General features: G+C 33.7%; 1 protein-coding gene across 1 annotated transcript; it reads right to left on the bottom strand.

The window, feature by feature from the left end:
* Nucleotides 1-1,285: 1,285 nt before the first annotated feature.
* LOC134231703 (zinc finger protein 862-like) lies at nucleotides 1,286-3,047 on the bottom strand. Its single transcript, XM_062713677.1, has 2 exons — nucleotides 2,288-3,047; nucleotides 1,286-1,994 (listed from the first exon to the last, which is right to left on the bottom strand). The coding sequence occupies exons 1-2, from the start codon at nucleotides 2,301-2,303 to the stop codon at nucleotides 1,522-1,524; spliced, it is 489 nt and encodes a 162-aa protein (XP_062569661.1). The 5' UTR covers nucleotides 2,304-3,047; the 3' UTR covers nucleotides 1,286-1,521.
* Between the last annotated feature and the right edge of the window lie 15,715 nt (nucleotides 3,048-18,762).

Genomic DNA, 18,762 nt, shown 5'->3' with positions numbered 1-18,762 from the left:
GAAATGTTTTCAATAGGAAGGCTTTTCCTTCTTTCAAAGCAACCAATTAAGATACAATGTTTGTGAGGTTCGTAACAAACTTGCTTTTGTATTGACATGGCGTATCATGGCTCTGCTGTTCTTGTTTTTTTTTTTAAATTTTATTTTAAATTCCTTTGTAAAGCTTTGATCTCTCATGGTGCTTGAACTCCTGTAATTTGACACTAATCGAACTAAGCATGCTTCCATTTAAATATGTTCTATTAACTGATTTTTTTTAAATATTTGCACTATGTATTCCTATGTAGAAAGTAGATTACCCTTTGTGGCCATACCCTATTCTATGAGGTTATTATTTAAATAAACTGAAGGCACTTTTCTCAAAGAGATTCTGTACCTAGATAAACAGACCCCGATGTTATTCATCAGAAGTTGAAATTGTAAAAAGTTGACAAACAAGAAGGGCAAAACGATGAAGAAGGACAAACAAATAAATATTGATAAGAAAAGCTCACTTGAGCTTTTTACACATATGAGCTTAAGGCTGAGCCTACGATATATAAAACTGAAAAAAACATACTACCTTTTATGAATTTGTAAAATTAAAATTAGTCGCGACACCAGCTGGTGTTGTTGAATTCCTACTTTTCAATAAAGCTCCCTCTCTGCCTCTATTCCACAAGAGTCATAATATAAAAGCGGTTGTTAGAGTCAAGGAAATCTTGGATTACAAATAAATTGATGCCTCAAGACAAAAGTTATTTTTTTTGTAATCGATCCATGGCTATAGCCTTTTGCAAAATCACATGAGCAGTAGAGGATGAATAAATATATAAATAAAGGTAGCAAAAGTTAACTGAGTGAAAAAGAAGCATTTGAAGAGGAAAGGAAAGCTTAATAAAAGGTTAATTAATTCAATTAAGTTAGATTGCTTAAAATTTGCTAACGCTGGTCTTAATGGTTTTAAATGATAGATACAATTCAAAACTATATTTCTGGTTTAGTTTTGAGAAATATAATTACTACACATTATGATGCAAAAGATTTGTTTGCCCTCGATCGCTGATATGTAGCAGAGAGCTACTCTAAGTCCTTTATAATCTCGGTGTAATCTGTTGCTGTGGGTTGGAAACCATTGTACGCTACATTTCTTTCCTCATTGTGTCTATAACTCTTTTTTAGACTAACAATTCAATCATTTCTTGAAATGACGCGTACGATCATTGTTTTCCATTGAGAAAGAGAGAGTTAAATTCAGAGCTCTTTACAAGAGCAAGTGTCCAAGTAAATATTGCCTTTGCAGGGATCGAAATTAACTTTTTTAACCACAAGCTAATTTCAGCCTGTACATATAAAATCCACATGCTAAAATTAAAATTTACGAGCTAAAATTAAAATAGTGATTAAATTCCTTTTTATAAGCTTTATTGTAATCAACTACTAGTCTACAGTACAATACAGGACCTACTCTGGTAGTACACAAACAATAGTACACAATTATTTGATTGTTAAGTGTTTTAACTGCCAACATGAACTTGTGTTTCACTGATGTGGGCCATATGGTGCAATATTGGGTCTCTTGACACTCATACCACTTACATGTATCCACCACCTATTTACCACAGGTCTTGGTTCACAGTCTTCCAACTTTTTACTACACATGTCTATCCTCATCAAAATATTGAGTGTTTCATTATTTAATCTACAGCGCCAGTCGCTTTTAATTCTCTTCATTGTAGAAAACCCCCTCTCACAGGAAGCATTTGAAAGAGGAAACAACGATACAAGATGAATTATTTTCATGATGTTCTGGTAGTTTTCAGTTTCTTGGTCTTCTAGAGAGATTCTCTGGAACACTGCAAGTGGGTGGACTCCTACAAAATGTTGATTTCTGCCAACATGTGCCTTGAAGTCAGTCCATTGTCTTAAAGCAGCATCTGTGTCACAATTTCCAAGAAGTGGTCTGAACTGCTCCACCACTCTCTGAATTTCAACAACTCCAAAATGGACTAAGGCTATACAGATTAGATTAGTCACTTATTTGCAATGTTGTACATGATATTTCTTTTGATTTTAGGTCATTCATCAGACAGATGGAGAGAGAGTTTTATTGTTTATTGAATAAAGTTTACCTCAATATATTTAATATAATTTATTTTCTTTTAACTTAAATTCAACAGTAAATAATTATTAAATATTTTTCTATTTAATAATTAGCATAATCTACATCACTAACAAACCCAAGTAAATATACTTTTAAAAAGACATAAATATTATTTGAGACTGACTTAGGAAAAAGAATATTAACCATCACCAGCATTCATATCTGGCCAGTTTTTGTGGTCAAAGGCATGGCATGGGGTTCTGGTGCAGATTCTCAAATCTGGATTGAATGCAGTCTATGACACTGATGATTATTTGCCTCTTTTGGTTGTTTAGTGCATGCATATCAACTAGATTATGCAGTGTTTCTCCATGAAATTGTGTTCCATTGACATCAGTAATAAACTTTGCTATCTGAATTCCTGGATTGTGAACCATGTCATTTAGTGTAGCATTGACAGCTTGGAGAATTGTAACTGCACTTTAAACTGTAATGTCTTCTCTCTGTAAAAGTAAACTGACTCTGCTTACTTCTGAGAGAACATCCTTTGTGAAGTACAGATAATTCACAAACTTTTTAAGGATGCCCCTAGCCTTTGCTCTATCTTCTCTGTTGGAATTATCTTCTGCATAATTACCAATGTGAGTTACAATGACTGGCCAGTTTTTCAGCATTTTGCTTACAGCTTGCAGCTTATGTTCAACCCATCTGGTGCCGTTTGCTTTTGCAGGTTTTTGGAAATGTTCGTTCATAATATCTGCCACCTCTTGAGCCTCTCTATTTCTTTTAGAGGACCCTCTGAAGAAATAATAAATCAAAGTTATTACTTCTACAATCGTGTCCATATAGGTAGATTTAAATGCATCTTTCACAGCAAGTTCCAACCGATGGGCAAGGCACCAAACAGAGATGATCCAGGGAGATTGTGCCTTGATAAGAGCAGATACACCTCTTACTTCTCCAAAGTTAAACCGGTCACGGTAGCCTAGTGGTAGAGCGTTCGCTTCGTGATCGGGAGGCCCGGGTTCGATTCTCGATCGCGGCGCCGCGTCATACCTAAGACGTAAACAAAGGTAGTGACTGTTCCTTCGCCAAGCGCTCGGCACTAGAAGTGAAAGTCACGGGTCTTTCGGATATGACCTTAAAAACGTAGGTCCCGTGTCACGGTAGGCGTTGGCACGATAAAGAACCCTCACTGCTCAATGGCCCTGAGTGCCGAGTATAGGTCTAAATTTGAAGCCCTTCACTGGCATCGGTGACGTCTCCATATGAGTGAAAAATTCTCAAGAGGGACGTTAAACAATATACAATCAATCAATCTCCAAAGTTAACACTAGCTCCATCTGAGCAAAACCCAATTAGTTTTGTTTCCAGTTTGGAATACCAAATTTTGTAAAAGCATTGTCTAATGCTGCCAAAATGCCACTTGCCTTTGCATTTGGTGGTTCCTCTAAACTTAGGAATAGCGTTACATGGTAGTATCCTCTTAAGATTTTAATCATAACCATTTCTTTTTCAGTTTCAGTACGATCTGTTGAACCGTCACAGAAAACACTGAAGTAATCTGCATTCTGTAATAAATCTTTCAGTTAATCAAAATATATTTCAGCTATATGTGTAGCAAACTCCTTTGCTGCTTTGCCAGAATCATAGGTATGACCTAGTTGCAACCGTTCAATTTCTGCAGATTCAAAAGTTCACAAAAATCTGAGAAAGTTCTCTCCTTTTTAACCAAATAATAAACTGTTCTTATTAATTTGTCCATTTTTACTAATGTCTGCCCATCCGACTTCTGAAATCCTTTTTCAATAGGTGTAGCTTTTTGATTTTGTTTCACGGAATGTGCTAGTTTAGTTGCAGTAGCCCTTTGATGCAGGATGATTTCACATGATATACAATTGATTCTTTTTTACTCTGTTACAGCCAAACACAAGCTATCAAAAAAAATATTATAGAAAAACGACTCAGTCACTGACGAAATTGTTCAGTTGGAATGGAAAGAGACCGTCATATTCCAATTTAATTTAAGATCAAAATATATTCGATCTACAAATCTCACTTACCGATGATGTTCTTTCTGTAGCAAAATTTTCACAGGTTACACACCAAATTTTGGTGACTGTATCGCCCTCTCTTGTGTACCCGATAGGAATTTGGAATTCTTCCTCCCATTTCTTTACCGTTTTTAAAGAGGCTGTCACTGTGTTACACACTTTCTTAGAAGAGTTATTATCTGAAGAACGCTCTGGCTCGGGCGAATCTTTGTTCTCATCATTATTATTATCTGGTTGAATGTCTTTTCGTTTAAAGAAATATGTGATCATACAAAGTTTTCATAGGTACATAAGAGAAAGAGACAGACAGACAGACACTGGCGTGGATCCAGAAATATTTTCCTGGGGATGGGTCTACCCCAGTCAAAACAAAATCGAATCCCAGAAATTTCTTGACAAGCCAAAAAAAACCTATCTACCCCAAACGACAAAAACTTACTAGTATTTCGTGGGAGCCGGGGGGCTAGAGGGGATAAGGGGGGGGGGGAGGTAGTACATGAACTCTATTTCCTCAAATTCTTCCCTGTTCATACTTATTTTATACAGATTTGCGTTTACGGGGGGGGGGGGGGGCAGCTTTTTCTAAGGGGGGTCCAAGGTAACTTTTTTCTTGCTTTAGTATTACATTTTCTGTCCTGACCCAACCCCCACCCCCACCCCACCCCTGTACCTCAGCGCATGAGACAGACAGACATACAGGGAGAAAGAAAGAGAGAGAGAGTGGCATAGTTTCGGCAACACCTTAAAATATATTAAGTATATCATTCATAGATCTTGTTCATTCAAATAGTTTATGATTTCGTTAGCATAATGTCGGTAAGAGTTTAAGATAACTCAATACAATTAGTAATTCCGGGAATAAAACATTGTTTATAATCATGAGACTTTAAAAACCAAAAAAATCTCTGAAAAAAATAAAGACACCCACGCGTTTTCATTTACACTTGAAACAATAAATGATATCCGTTCTGCAACATTGATTTAAAAAAAAAATCATAGTGTGGAAGTGATTTAAATTTGAAATGAATGAAAAGGGCATTATTTTTATGTCCAAAAAGATAAATGCAAATTAATATCTTCTATTATTTTGTCAAACTTCTGACACCTGCTGCTTTCATAAATTAGCATTATCTGCGAATGCATCTACCATGTCTACTGTTTGTCGAAATATTAGGGATATTTTGTTAAAGAAGGGACAAAAAACTGATAAGATAATCAAAGCTCGAGCGTTCTCAGATTGAGAGTCTCTGTCAGAGTCTTTCCGCGATATTATCAATTTCTCTGGAAGCAGCCATGCACGAAATCCCCGAGATATTGCTCTTATCTGAAATCTAAAACAGATTTGAAATTTTGGTGTGAACGTTGTAAACTTTGCGAAAGCTATAAGAAGCAGACAACGTAAAATGTACAAATCGCTGGCTTTCTACATGCACTTTGTTATGGGTCAGAATAACCCTAAATGCCAGCAAAGATCAATCCCAGCTAACACAAAAACATTTTAAAAATGTTTTTAAAACATTTTCAAAATGTTGCGAAAACATTTTAAAAAATGTTTTAATCACGTGATTTTGTATGGTTTTTTAAAAGTTTTTAAAACATTTTAGTGAAATATTTCAGCAAAATGTTGTGAGAACATTTTCTTAAAATGTTGCAAAAACATTTTCAATAATGTTTTAATCACGTGAATTTGTATGGTTTTTTAAACGTTTTTAAAACATTTTAGTGAAATATTTCAGCAAATGTTTCTGGAACATTTTCTTAAAATGTTTCGAAAACATTTTTGAACAATGTTGTAATCACGTGATTTTGTATGGTTTTTTAAATGTTTTAAAAACATTTTACAAAATATTTCAACAAATGTTATCATAACATTTTTAAAAAATGTTTTTTCACGTTTAATTTGTTTGGTTTTTAAAACGTTTTCAAAACATTCACGTCGAGGTTAAAAATTATTGTTACTGAAATTTTACTTTTCTCATTAAATAATGATATAATCATATTTTAAAAGAAAAAGACACAAATTATATTTAATTTTTGAACCTTTAATACAAACCCATATTGAATATGTTAATCACATTTAAATTCCATTCTCGGTACAAGTTTTAATTTATTTTCTTTCAAGTCACCGGGTTTTTAAAGGGTGTAAATGACGTCTAATCCATCCACTGATTTTTTTTAAAAAAGAACAAAATCACAGAAATCCTATGTTCACAGTAAAGGTCGAACAGAGCGGCGGATCTATAAGTTAGAATGACATACACTGAAAAGGCTGATAAGGAATCCGCCCCTCGGAAAGAATAGCACAACCTCTAAAGATAAGGAAAATTGCGTTTGTATCGATGATCATGAAAATATACAAAAAATATTTTAAATAATTATATCAAATTAAAGTTCTTTTATCATTTGCATTCAAAAAAGCAGAAAAATAATTATTTTGACAATATAATTGAAGAGTAATAGTATTTACGTATACCTTTGCCTTCACCAAAGGCGGGACTTTTGAATGTGGGAATTTGAAAATAAGGATGATGCAATCAACACCATGCTGTAAAGAAATTTCATTTTTAAATCAACATAGTGTTTGATGATTTTATAACATTTCACAAAGACAACGAATACTTGAATCAAGGATATAATTGTGTTGACTTAAGAATGGAATATTCAAATCAAATACATGTATATAACCTTAACGCTTTGTCATTTCTTAATGCTACATACATTTGTACAAAGTTATTGATCATGCACTGGTAGTATAACAGTCATTTTAAAATCATCTTTTAAAGTCTATGATCAAGGAATAATTCTTACCATTCAAAGTTAATCAATCCCGAGGTTATTATTGTGGTTTATATGGTGCAAAGTCTTCTCATTCAAATCGGCACGGAGTAAGCGCGCACATCTTGTTTACCAGAATTCAAAATTTGGCCTAGATAAGCTGCAAACCACTTTACTCTGTAACGCGCTGCCCAGCAGGAAAATTGCGTAATAGGTTATCATGACACTGAAACTGACCAGTGTGCCAATCCCTATCTAATGCCTCAGAGTTAAATCCTGGGAGTGGATCACATTTTTGATGAAGAACAAACACTAAGAGTTTTATCAAATGATTATGATTTTTTTTTACATTAATTTATATTTAAAATTTTATTTTTGCCTATCCTTTAATTTATTGATTTTTTTATCTGTTTTAATTAAAGAACTTTATATATGTCTATTTAATCAATAAGTCATAACGTAAAATCTTAATAAAATACCGGAAAAAATCTTTCAATTAAAAAATTGCTACAATTCCTCATTTCAACATTATTCTTTCTATATGTTCTTTTTTTTCTTCATAAACTAAATTTTAGGACAATCACCATCAAACATTATTTGAATGTTTTAAGAACATTTTGAAAATAAAATTTAAAAAATGTTACAGCAATTAAAAATGAAGGCTTTAAAAAAGAAAACACATTAAATTGAATGTTCTAAAATAATTTTTATTAATTTTAATAATTATTATTCTCGCAACATACTCTTAAAGTTAATAAATGAATCAAATTGTGCCGCAATTACATAAATGTTTCAGAAACATTTTGAAAATGTTTCCAAAAAATGTTACAAAAGCTATAATTAAAATACTTCAATTGTAATGAAAAAATTATTTTAGTTTATGTTTTAAATAAACATTTTCACTGCCTAGGCCGAAAAATATCCGGTATTTAATGGTTATAACTAACAGCGATATTAAGAATGTTTTAAAAATATTTTTAAAATGTTCCTTACAAATTTTTCAGAAACGTTTAGGCAATGTTTCCGTTTTACAGAAAAAGAATATTTCATTTCATGTTTTAAGAACGTTTTTAAAATGTTTTATTAGATCTTTAATATTTGGAGGCTATACACACCCTTAGAATAATTTTTAAGAAAAACGTTCCTTAAATGAATTAAGAATGTTTCAAAAACATTTTGACAACGTTCCTCCAAATGTTTCAGAAACGTATTTTTCCAATGTTTAAGATTTATGGAAAAAGAATGTTCATTTCATGTTTTAAGAACGTTTTTAAAACGTAATATAAAAATCTTTGATATTTGAAAGCTGAACACACCTTTTGAAACATTTTTAAAACGTTTCAAAAATATTTTAGAAAAATGTTCCAAAAGTATTTAATAATAAGCTTCTTGAAAACATCTTAAAAATGTTTTTGAAATGTTATAGAGAGAAGAGGAAATGTTTTAAAAATGTTTTTAAAATGTTTTGTCTAAAATGTTTCGAAAAAACCTTTTTACAACACCAATAAAATGTTTTGAAAATGTTTTGTGCTACCTGGGATCACACAGTTTAAACTTAACAATAATTTATTTACAGTAATATACAAATCATTAAGTACAAACTTAGCAAAAATCTAAAAATACATACATCAGAGTGTCCGTTGCTGCACACAATGTCCCAGTGAAGTTATATCCCAGTAATACCTCAATGATGCTTATACGACAATCTCTCTATGCATCGAATTGACAGGGTATTTATACAGTATCATAAATCTAGAATATTCTAGAAATTGTAAATACATGATATTACTGGAAAGTTCTGGACATAAGCTGAATGTAGGAAATGTAGACAGTGCAAAGGCATACGATTGTTTTTCAAGAAATAAATTGATACACATTAAAAGAGGTTTATATCCTCTACCCAAAAAGTGCTGGGAGCTAGTCAGTGCTGTTTGCAAAGTACTTAAAATTCTGCCGAAAATGCTTATAATAGCTAAAAATTTCCACCTCGCTTAAATTCTGTTATAAATAAAATTAATGTTATGCAGACCAGGATCAGCTCCCAGCACTTTTCAAAATATACGCTATATGAGCAATAAATGTTCCAAATTTCAGCTCAATCAAAATAGTCTATGCCCTTGCTCTTTTGGTGTAAATCACGAATACGCTCATCGTTTTAGCGATATTCTCTATATTCCTTATCACTGTGCAGCTTCAATGCTACTAGATAAATTCATATTCTATACACATTGTATTTAATAAATTATTTTGTTTTAGTTTTAATGATTAGGTCTAAAAATTAGCAATGGTATCATATTTATTTAAGCATTCTTTAATTATTAAACCAGTGAATCTACTCCTCTGGATCACTTGTGCTGCGTCATATCAAGGCTGATGACGTCATATTTGACAAAATGCTTTCTTCTATTACTCGACTGTATCGCTATCAAGTATTGCAATTTTACAAGATTTTATGAATAATCAATAAAATAAATAAATTCAAGTTGTTATTTACGCATGATCATGTCGTTAATTAATTTTTGTGGCTTGTTAAATTTCAATGACGTCACAATTAAACTTCCAATACGATGTACAAGGAATGTGAACTCTGACCTTCCTTAACATAGCCGAGCTTTCATCTGAATTTCAAATCGAACGTATAAATACGTATCACAACCTGACAATGCTGTTAAATCAGAAATAGTCTGTTGCCGACTGCGGTGTCGTTTATCTCGATAAATAGTTTACTACCCAGATAGCATGACTAAGTTTGGACAATGTTGGCACAATGTTACACACTTTGTTGGGCTGATGTTGGCAGCCAACATTGGCACAATATCTAAGTGCAGTGTGGCCCCTTTGTTGGCCCAACATGTTGGCGCGATGTTGTTCTACGTTTTAATGTATTTTTGTTATCGTATGGCCAACATTAAACCAACATAGTACATGGCATGTTATAGACGGGCCAATGTTGGGCCAATACCGGTAATGTAAAGATAATATATTATCGCAATACTAACATTATGCCAACATAATATTTAGCTTTGTAAGTGAAGGGCTAACGTTGGGCCAACAATAAATAGCTGTGTTAGTATAGAGACCAACTTTTGGCCAACAATAAACAGCTTACGTGGTAAGTGTAGGGCCAACATTGGGCCAACAATAAATGGATAAAAAGTATAGGGCCTACACTGGTCTAACATGGTGGAAAAAATTAACCTGATTACCCAATGCATGATTAAAATTTGATTTACAAAGAATGAAAAAATGTCATTTGCGGACAATCAGAGTAAAATACATGTATATTCATGTTATCCACAACATGGTCTCATTATATTAGTAAACTCCATTTTAGGTGAATTTCTGATTGACATTCAAAATATTTTTTTTGGAATAATATGATTTTTTCAGGAATATTATGATAAAAAAAAATAAAAAAAACATCCAGCTGCTGATTTTAATCGTTGATGTTTTTTGTATCTTTAAATCTATAATAATTACAATCAAATGTCAAGTAATCCTTCATTTTATTAATTTTACGAAGTTTTCATTCGTTTTCTTTTATTTACTCAGTGTCTTTCCACTTTCTCCTACTTTTTCATTCTCTTTCCTCTTCTCTTCATCCGTCATCTCTTCATCCGTAATCTAACCCCCGTGGGGATCCACGTTAGAATAGGTCCTCAGTACCCCCTTGCTTGTCGTAAAAGGCGACTAAACGGGGCGGTCCTTCGGATGAGACCGTATAAACCGAGTCCCTGTATCACAGCAGGCGGTGCACGATAAAGATCCCTCCTGCTCAAAGGCCGTAAGTGCCGAGCATAGGCCTAAATTTGCAGCCCTTCACCGGCAATGGTGACGTCTCCATATCAATGAAATATTCTGGAGAGGGACTTAAACAGTACACAATCAATCAATCAATCATCCATCATCCTCCTCTCTTCCCTTTTTTTCGTTCCCCTTCCTGGTCACTGGCAAAGCGACGCCAACCTTTAAACAAATTTCGCTGTCTGTCGCTTCCATAGCACTGGTAGCCTGTTTTTTTTTTTCGGACAGTCCTTAAAAGTAACAAATTTGTAGACATATAGTGATGACATACTTAATCTCATAGGCTTCAAGTTTTTAAATCTCGTGACAAATAACAAATGTCTTTATTGCAGCCCGGAGGACCGGGCTGCTCTATACATATAAGTTTAAGTGTTGGTGTATGGGGATTGGGGTGGGAGTAGTTATGAAGAATTAAAAGTTTTCTAAACATTGAAAAGATTGATAATCAGAATGTTCTTTCCGTTTATAAATTACGAGGTACATAATATATTTACTTCCATAAAGTGAATCTCAAAAAAAATATATGTTTTTCATATTTAATATATAAAGTTACTTATGATTTACTATCGAAACAACGACAGGTCCCATTTTTTAGAACATCGATTTTTACTTCTCGGATAAAAACATTCTCGGCACAGTTCCTGTTTTATATTCTAAAATTGAAAATAAATACATTTTTAAACATAGGTGATGCGTGTGTCTAACTTTAATTTATATTTTATGCAGCCAACATTTACTTGAGGATTTGATCAAGTTTAAAATGATATCTTTTTGGATTGATTTTTTTATCCGACTACAAGTTTTTTTTTTTTTTTTTTTAAATATTTGCGACTATCGTCTCCATCAATTAGACGCATGCCTTTTTACACATATCGAAGCGATTTGTTGATCAAGATTCATTTACGTTGTCTTCTTTATGTATTTCCCGGGCGACAATTGATGGTTACATCAATGTTTTCTTGTTACGGTATTGGCCAGAATGTAGTCTTATGTTCATTTTGATCAATTAAGTTTTACACCTACAACTGAGAGGTGAAATACAATATTTCCAGCTTTTTAAATGGGACAAAATTACAACTTATGCATTTACATTTACTAAGAAACTAGTATGGGATTCTTTCACCCATTCAAAATAAAGTCAATAAAATAATTCTTACTGATAAATTACTATGTCCTTGATTCTAAGTGAGGAAAATACAATTTTCCCTCCCTTTCCCTTCCAATTGATCGAAATGGCAAGGTCATTGGCAAAAAGGTAGGATAAGAGTCTTCTCACAGTGGACATGACATTTTCTCCTCCAATATATTGTGCATAAATTCTTCACCTAAAAGTAAATGCTAAATACATTAATTGTGTATATAACTTCAATGTTTTAAGACAAAACTTTCACCTTGAAATATTTGATTACCTTATATTGAACCAGATCTTTTGTGTTTGAACTTAACATTAATGTGCATGAGTATACGATGTCAGTTTAAAAAGGCAGATAGCAAACACTGGGCTGGAAGGTTTAGCGAAAAAATCAAAACAAATTATAAAATATACTTACATATAAAAATTATTGTCTAGCAAAGCAACATATCAAAATTCCTTTGTTCTCACAAATATATACATGAGCACCAAGCTGCTCAAATGCGAAATTGTGAAATGGTTACACGCGCTGACCATCCTGATATATGAGATTTCACAGTAACATAGGAAACTGGCCAGTCTTCTGTTGTGAAAAGCAATGATGATTTTGACCTAATTTCTTAAACAGTGAATTTTACTCTTATTTCAGAATATGCCCCCCTCTAAAACTAGCACTTTAGCGCAATTATGTAATCGATGTTCCTAAGATTTTATACAAGTCTGTAAAATGTTGATTGAACATTAACTAGTAAAAAACAAACACAAACCAAAAACAAACACAAAAATGAAATCAAAATAAAAAACAAAAAGAGGAAAAAGAAAGAAAGAATTTTTTTTTAAAAATTCGATGTACGTGATGGGCGTACGTTGTAGTGATTTCACAACGAATTAACACATGCATGTATGCTAAAATTACAGAACTGGTTTATTTGTGTGTTTTCCCCTTTTTCTCAGAGAAGGGCGAATGAGGGAGTCGTATAAACACAAATTTAATGCAAAACAAAGTTACTGTCTAAATTTTCTTCAAGCAACTCGATCATAATAGCGACCCATTTTTCCAAGGGGGGGGGGGGGGGGGGGGGGGGGCGTGAGGGGTTGGGCGGCCAACTGCCGTTTTAGGGTAATGTAAATTCAATAATGCTTAAATCCCTAGATTATAAACCTCCTCCCCGGCTGGATCAGCTTACCGGCAAGGCTAACACTAAATATTTTCTACATTCTTTTATTTCATAATAACGTTGGACCAACGTTGGTTAATGTATTATTCCAACGTCAGCATAGAAACTGTACGTAGTAAAGCGATAATTGCATAGTAGGCCTATGTTGGGCCAACGTTATATTTAACTATTTTTTAAACACCATCATTTAGATATATTACATATACGTTGGGCCAACATCGGTCCAGTGTGGTGAGCCCATCATGCAGAAAACTTAATTATAGCATATTCTGCACATGAAGGGTCGTCGTTGGACAGTGGTTGTATACCCAATGATGTTAGTCACTATGGATAAGGACACATTTCAAACGTTGGTTCAATGCAGCTATTCACTACGTTAATAAATACAGGAAAGCTCACATTTATTACAAAGCGCCATTGTTGGGCCAAAATTGACTTTCCAACTTACATGTAGATGTGACCAGAATAGAAAAGCATCCTACTGGCACTGGCCCTACGCTTGGCCAACGTTAAATGCCAAACACCAACCACCAGCCAATAATACAACCATTTACCAACGTTGGCCTAACATAGTCATCCTATCTGAGTACGAGGGCCGTTCAAAAATTACGCGGACTTGTTGCATAGAAAAAATATTTGACGACAAAAACAAATGAAAAACACATGTTGTTGAAATTTCTTTACTTACAGTACCGACCAGACCCAACTTGACACCAAAGCAGTCCCAGAAAGCAGTCCCCGGGACTGCTTTGGGACCGCTCTGGGACTGCTGTGGGACTGCTCTGGGACCGCTGTGGGACTGCTCTGGGACCGCTATGGGACTGCTTTGGGACTGCTATGAAAAGCAGTCCCAGCAGTCCCAGCTGCCCCTGGGACTGCTTTGTTCACTCATGTGTGAATAAGGTTCTGAGTGACATGATAGCTCCACCCCCTTGTGTATTCTGAATTTGCAGGCTCCCTGTTGTTTTGTTTACTTGCAGCTGAGAGGAGTTTAAACTGTTTAATGATCAAGGATTTCTTACCTTCTTTAATTCATATTTTCAGGGACTGTATACTTACACAAATGAATGTGTATTTAGAATTAATTTAAAAAAAAATAAAGTTGATAGATAAGGAATTCATGAGAAATTTTTTATCCCTAAAAATAACCTACAAGTTTATGAGAAAACAAGATGTGTTTGTGAAACACTGATGCCCCCGTATGGCAACATAGCAAAGATTAAGCTTTTCTTAAATGCAAATTTAACTAAATAGTACCAAAAGTAGGGTATTCTCACTGGAAAACAATTGTGAAATTTAAAAGTAACCAAATGTTTAAGTTTTTTTTAAATAAGTACAAAAATCTCCAAGGTCAAGGTCAAAAGGTCAATGTAATAAGTATCAAATGAAAAGTCTTGCCACATAGAATACTTATGCTGAGCATGAAAGCCCTAGTCCTAACCATTCAGAAGTTATGGCCAACGTTCATTTTTTTTAAAGTAGGTCAAATTCCAAGGTCAAGGTCAACGTTCTTGTTATCAAATGAAAGGTGTTGTCAAAAGAATCAAATGTGTAAAGTATGAAAGCACTCTTATGGTTATGGTCAATGTTTGCTTTTTTAAAGTAGGTCAATCTCAAAGGTCAAGGTCAGAGGGTCTAAGTTCTTGGTAACCAAAGAAGGGTCTTCTCACAAAGATTACATATATGAAGTATGAAAGCCCTATTACTCATCGAACAAAAGTTATGGCAAAGGTTAAAGTTTTTTCACAAGTACGGAAATCTACAAGGTCATGGTCAAAGGGTCAAGGTTGTTGGTATCCAATAAAAGGTCTTTCAACAAACATTACATATGTGAAGTATAAATGTCCTGGTATCTACTGTTCAAAAGATATGGCCAAAGTAAAAGTTTAAAATTTTCATGTAAAAGTGGGTCAAACTCCAAGGTCAAGGTCAAAAGGTCAAATATGGTGGTACACCAACGAAGGGTCTTCTCACAAGGATTATATATATGAAGTATGAAAGTCCTATTACTTATCGTTCAAAAGTTATGGCCAAGGTTTAAGTTTTTCACAAGTACGGAAATCTACGAGGTCAAGGTCAAAGGGTCAAGGTTGTTGGTATCCAATGAAAGGTCTTTCAACAAACATTACATATGTGAAGTATAAATGTCCTGGTATCTACTTTTCAAAAGATATGGCCAAAGAAAAAGTTTAAAATTTATTTGTAAAAGTGGATCAAACTCTAAGGTCAAGGTCAAAAGGTCAAATTTGGTGGTACTTTAAGAAAGGTCTTGTCACAAGGAATATACATATGAAATATGAAAGTCATAGCTCCACCAAATCAAAAGTTATGGACAAGGTTAAAGTTTTTGCGGACAAACAGACAAACAGACAAACAGAGAGACACACAGAGAGACAGACAGACAGACAGACAGACAGACGGACACGACAAAAACTATATACACCCGAAACTTCGTTACGGACACGACAAAAACTATATACCCCCGAAACTTCGTTACGGGGGCATAAAAAATAGCTACATGTGGGCCTTATTTAATTATTTAATGGTAAATTTTAATATGTACTCAAAATTTGCATTGGAACTATTTAAAAATAATCATTACAGTTAGATAAAAGATTTTTTGATTTAAAATGCTACACATTTTATAAGGACCACGCTTAAAAAAAAAGTTTTCCATGTAACCCTCAAATAAAACACAACAATTTATTTAATGACCTCACCATGAAATAAAATAATGCTACTATTCTCCCGTAACATAAACTATGTGAATAATCATTGGGGAATTAATGAATTACCGGTAGCTTTTAATTAATAAACAAGTTATTAAAAGAGTATGTTTATTTTTTTAAATGAAATTACCGGGAATTGTGATTTATTTCTTTTTTGTTTTGCTAGTGTTTACCTGGCCGATTAATGTTTATAAGATGGTATCAACACCCATTGTTTCGATCGCCTTTGGGCAGAAAAATCGATACATGTTATTTGGGTATTTGTATCAGTGTTACACATCATTGAACATGCCGGTAAACAATGACCCTAATTTCAATTTATTTAATGCGAAAAAATGTGATATATGAAATGTGTATAAATTTCTTTCGGGATTAATTAATTTTGAACATAATCTGAACTTCCATTCTAGTGATATACAGATGTACATTCACAAATAAAACACTTAAAACTGAGTTTTATAGAACTAGGCATTAACGATAATTAAATTGACATGTCAGTAAAAATAATAATGACTGAAAAATAATACTTGGCAAAATTAACAAAGATTTTTTTAAAAGCCAAAATACTTAAGAAAACTCTAACTTTAGAGTATCCCGATAGTCTAGAAATGCCATTTAATGATAAGATCTTATTAAAGCTTCTTCTGGTGGAAAATAATTAATTTAAGTTTAATTTTCTTTATAAAAAATAAGTATGGGAACCAGTATCAATCACAGAAAAGTTATTAATATACCCAAGTATTGTGATTAAATATTCATGTTCAGTGTAATTCATATATGTATATGTAAGTGTGAAAGCCTTCTTCCTCCAATAAATATTATATTAAATTATTTCAATTTTTATGTGCGGACATATTCTGTTCATAAATGACCTTCGCATACATGTAAGGATTCCTGGTATACTACTCAGAATCAATTTCAGCTGCCTTTTATAGTTCCATTGTTTATTAGAAATCTCATTTCTGAGTTAGCTCCGCCCATTAAAATAATAAACCCCGCCCACTTGGACTGTTTCTGGTACTGCTCTCTGGGACCGCTGGGACTGCTGGGACCGCTCTGGGACTGCTGTGGGACTGCTCTGGGACCGCTGTGGGACTGCTCTGGGACTGCTTTAGCAGTCCCAGAAAGCAGTCCCCGGGACTGCTGTGGGACTGCTTTGTGTCAGGTTGGGTCTGGTCGGTACTGTATATGACTTGCAAAAACTCATTTCAAAATATTGCCAATTGTTATCAGTAGTGTGTCTGAATTAGCATACATCCAGGAGTCACGGCGCAGTGTGGGCGTAATATATGCGACGTCATTAACGTCATAAAAATGTCCGCTCACATTTTTTTCAAAGTTCTCCCCCTTGTGTTTGATACAAAGTTTGTGTCGCCTTATCCACTCATCGTATACATTTCTGTACCATTTCCAGTCCAAGTAGGCTACAATAGATCTAGTTGCATATTTAAGTTCCTCAATATTTCAAACCTCTTGCCGCGAAGCTTTGATTTCTTTGTAAGGAAGACTTTAAAATCCATTGGGACCAGATCGGGACTGTAAGAAGCATGCTCCACTCTTTCAAGGCCAAGAAGATCAAGCTCTAGAATTGTTGATTCAGCTCGATGTGTAGGTGCATTATCTTGGTGTAAGATCATATCTGTCAAGTTTGTACCTGGCCGTTTTTTTTCCGTGCGCCATAAAAAAGATCTCGTCTAATAACCTGTAAAATTAAATATCAGGTTCATTAAGGGCTTATTTGAACTTTACCAGCGATATCCAAAAACGTTATAATGATATTCAAAATAATTGATAATGTGCTAAATGCCTAACAAATTCCCGTAATTAAAAAATACACGTAGCTCATTTTTAAATCTTATGTATCTTATGCATTAATTATTCTACTCGTGTTTAAAACTGACCTTTGAATAATAAACTGCATTGACAGTTTGGTGGGCTGGGACAGCGTGAATCAGTAGCATGCCTTGACTGTCCATAAGGAGAATAAACATGTTTTTCCTAGACGATTGGCGGACTTTCGCTTTTTGTGGGGGAGGAGGAGATTTTCTTTTCCAAGCAGACGATTGCTGTTTTGTCTCAGGGTCAAAATAAAAATGCTATGTTTTCATCGGTTGTGATATTCCTGTTGAGAAAAGAGTCTCCTTCACTTGAGTGTCGTCTAAGGAAATTCCTGGACAATCGAACACGCTTGGCTTTATCATTTTCGGACAATAATCTAGGAATCCATCTTGGCGAAACCCTGCACATGTTCAAATGATCAGTTAAAAAATTGTATGTACAGTTCCAGTACTAATCCCAACAAGTGATGATATTTCTTGAACTGTTGGGGTCTTCTCGATCGCCACACAAAATTTTATGAAAGTCCTATACTCCGTTACGTCACTTGACGCCATTGTTGCAGCTGTTTTTGGACCGAACACTTCAGAGAAAAACTTCAATATTTCTTTTAATTCTCCAAATATTACGTCAAAAATTTAAACAAGTCATGACGTAACAATGTAAAGCTACTGCTAAAAAAATTGATTATTTTTCCCGCGAATTATCGGAAATAAATGAGTAAAATAATTGATTCTGAAACTTGTTTTTTTCTACGTTTTTACCTTGCGCCGTACTTCAATTTTTGCAATGTTAAAACATTATTTTTTTCGGTAAAAAATTATTATTAATACAAAATAATGCCAAAAATTATTTTGATACATTAAGAATAGGGATGGCAATCGAATACAGAATTGCTAATCGGTTAACCGCAAGACGTTGTGACCGATTAACCGGTTAACCGGATAAAAATACGCATTTTCTTGATGTACATTAACTCTTTTTCCTATATAGATCTATTGTATACACAAGAAGACTGATAAAGTCTACATATATAATAATTGTAGTTCTTTTTTTTTTTTTCAAAAAAGTAAGCTTATTCATTTTATTAAAGTTTCATAAAGAATGGAGAAAAATAAAGAAAAGCACAAATTATGTCTGAGAATTAAATCATTGATATTTTTCCAGTTGT

The sequence above is a fragment of the Saccostrea cucullata genome, unplaced genomic scaffold (assembly GCF_032062105.1).
Source record: "Saccostrea cucullata isolate Sc308-1 unplaced genomic scaffold, CSIRO_AGI_Scuc_v1 ctg198, whole genome shotgun sequence".
Classification (NCBI taxonomy): domain Eukaryota; kingdom Metazoa; phylum Mollusca; class Bivalvia; order Ostreida; family Ostreidae; genus Saccostrea; species Saccostrea cuccullata.
This window is presented reverse-complemented; position numbering and strand designations above follow the sequence as displayed.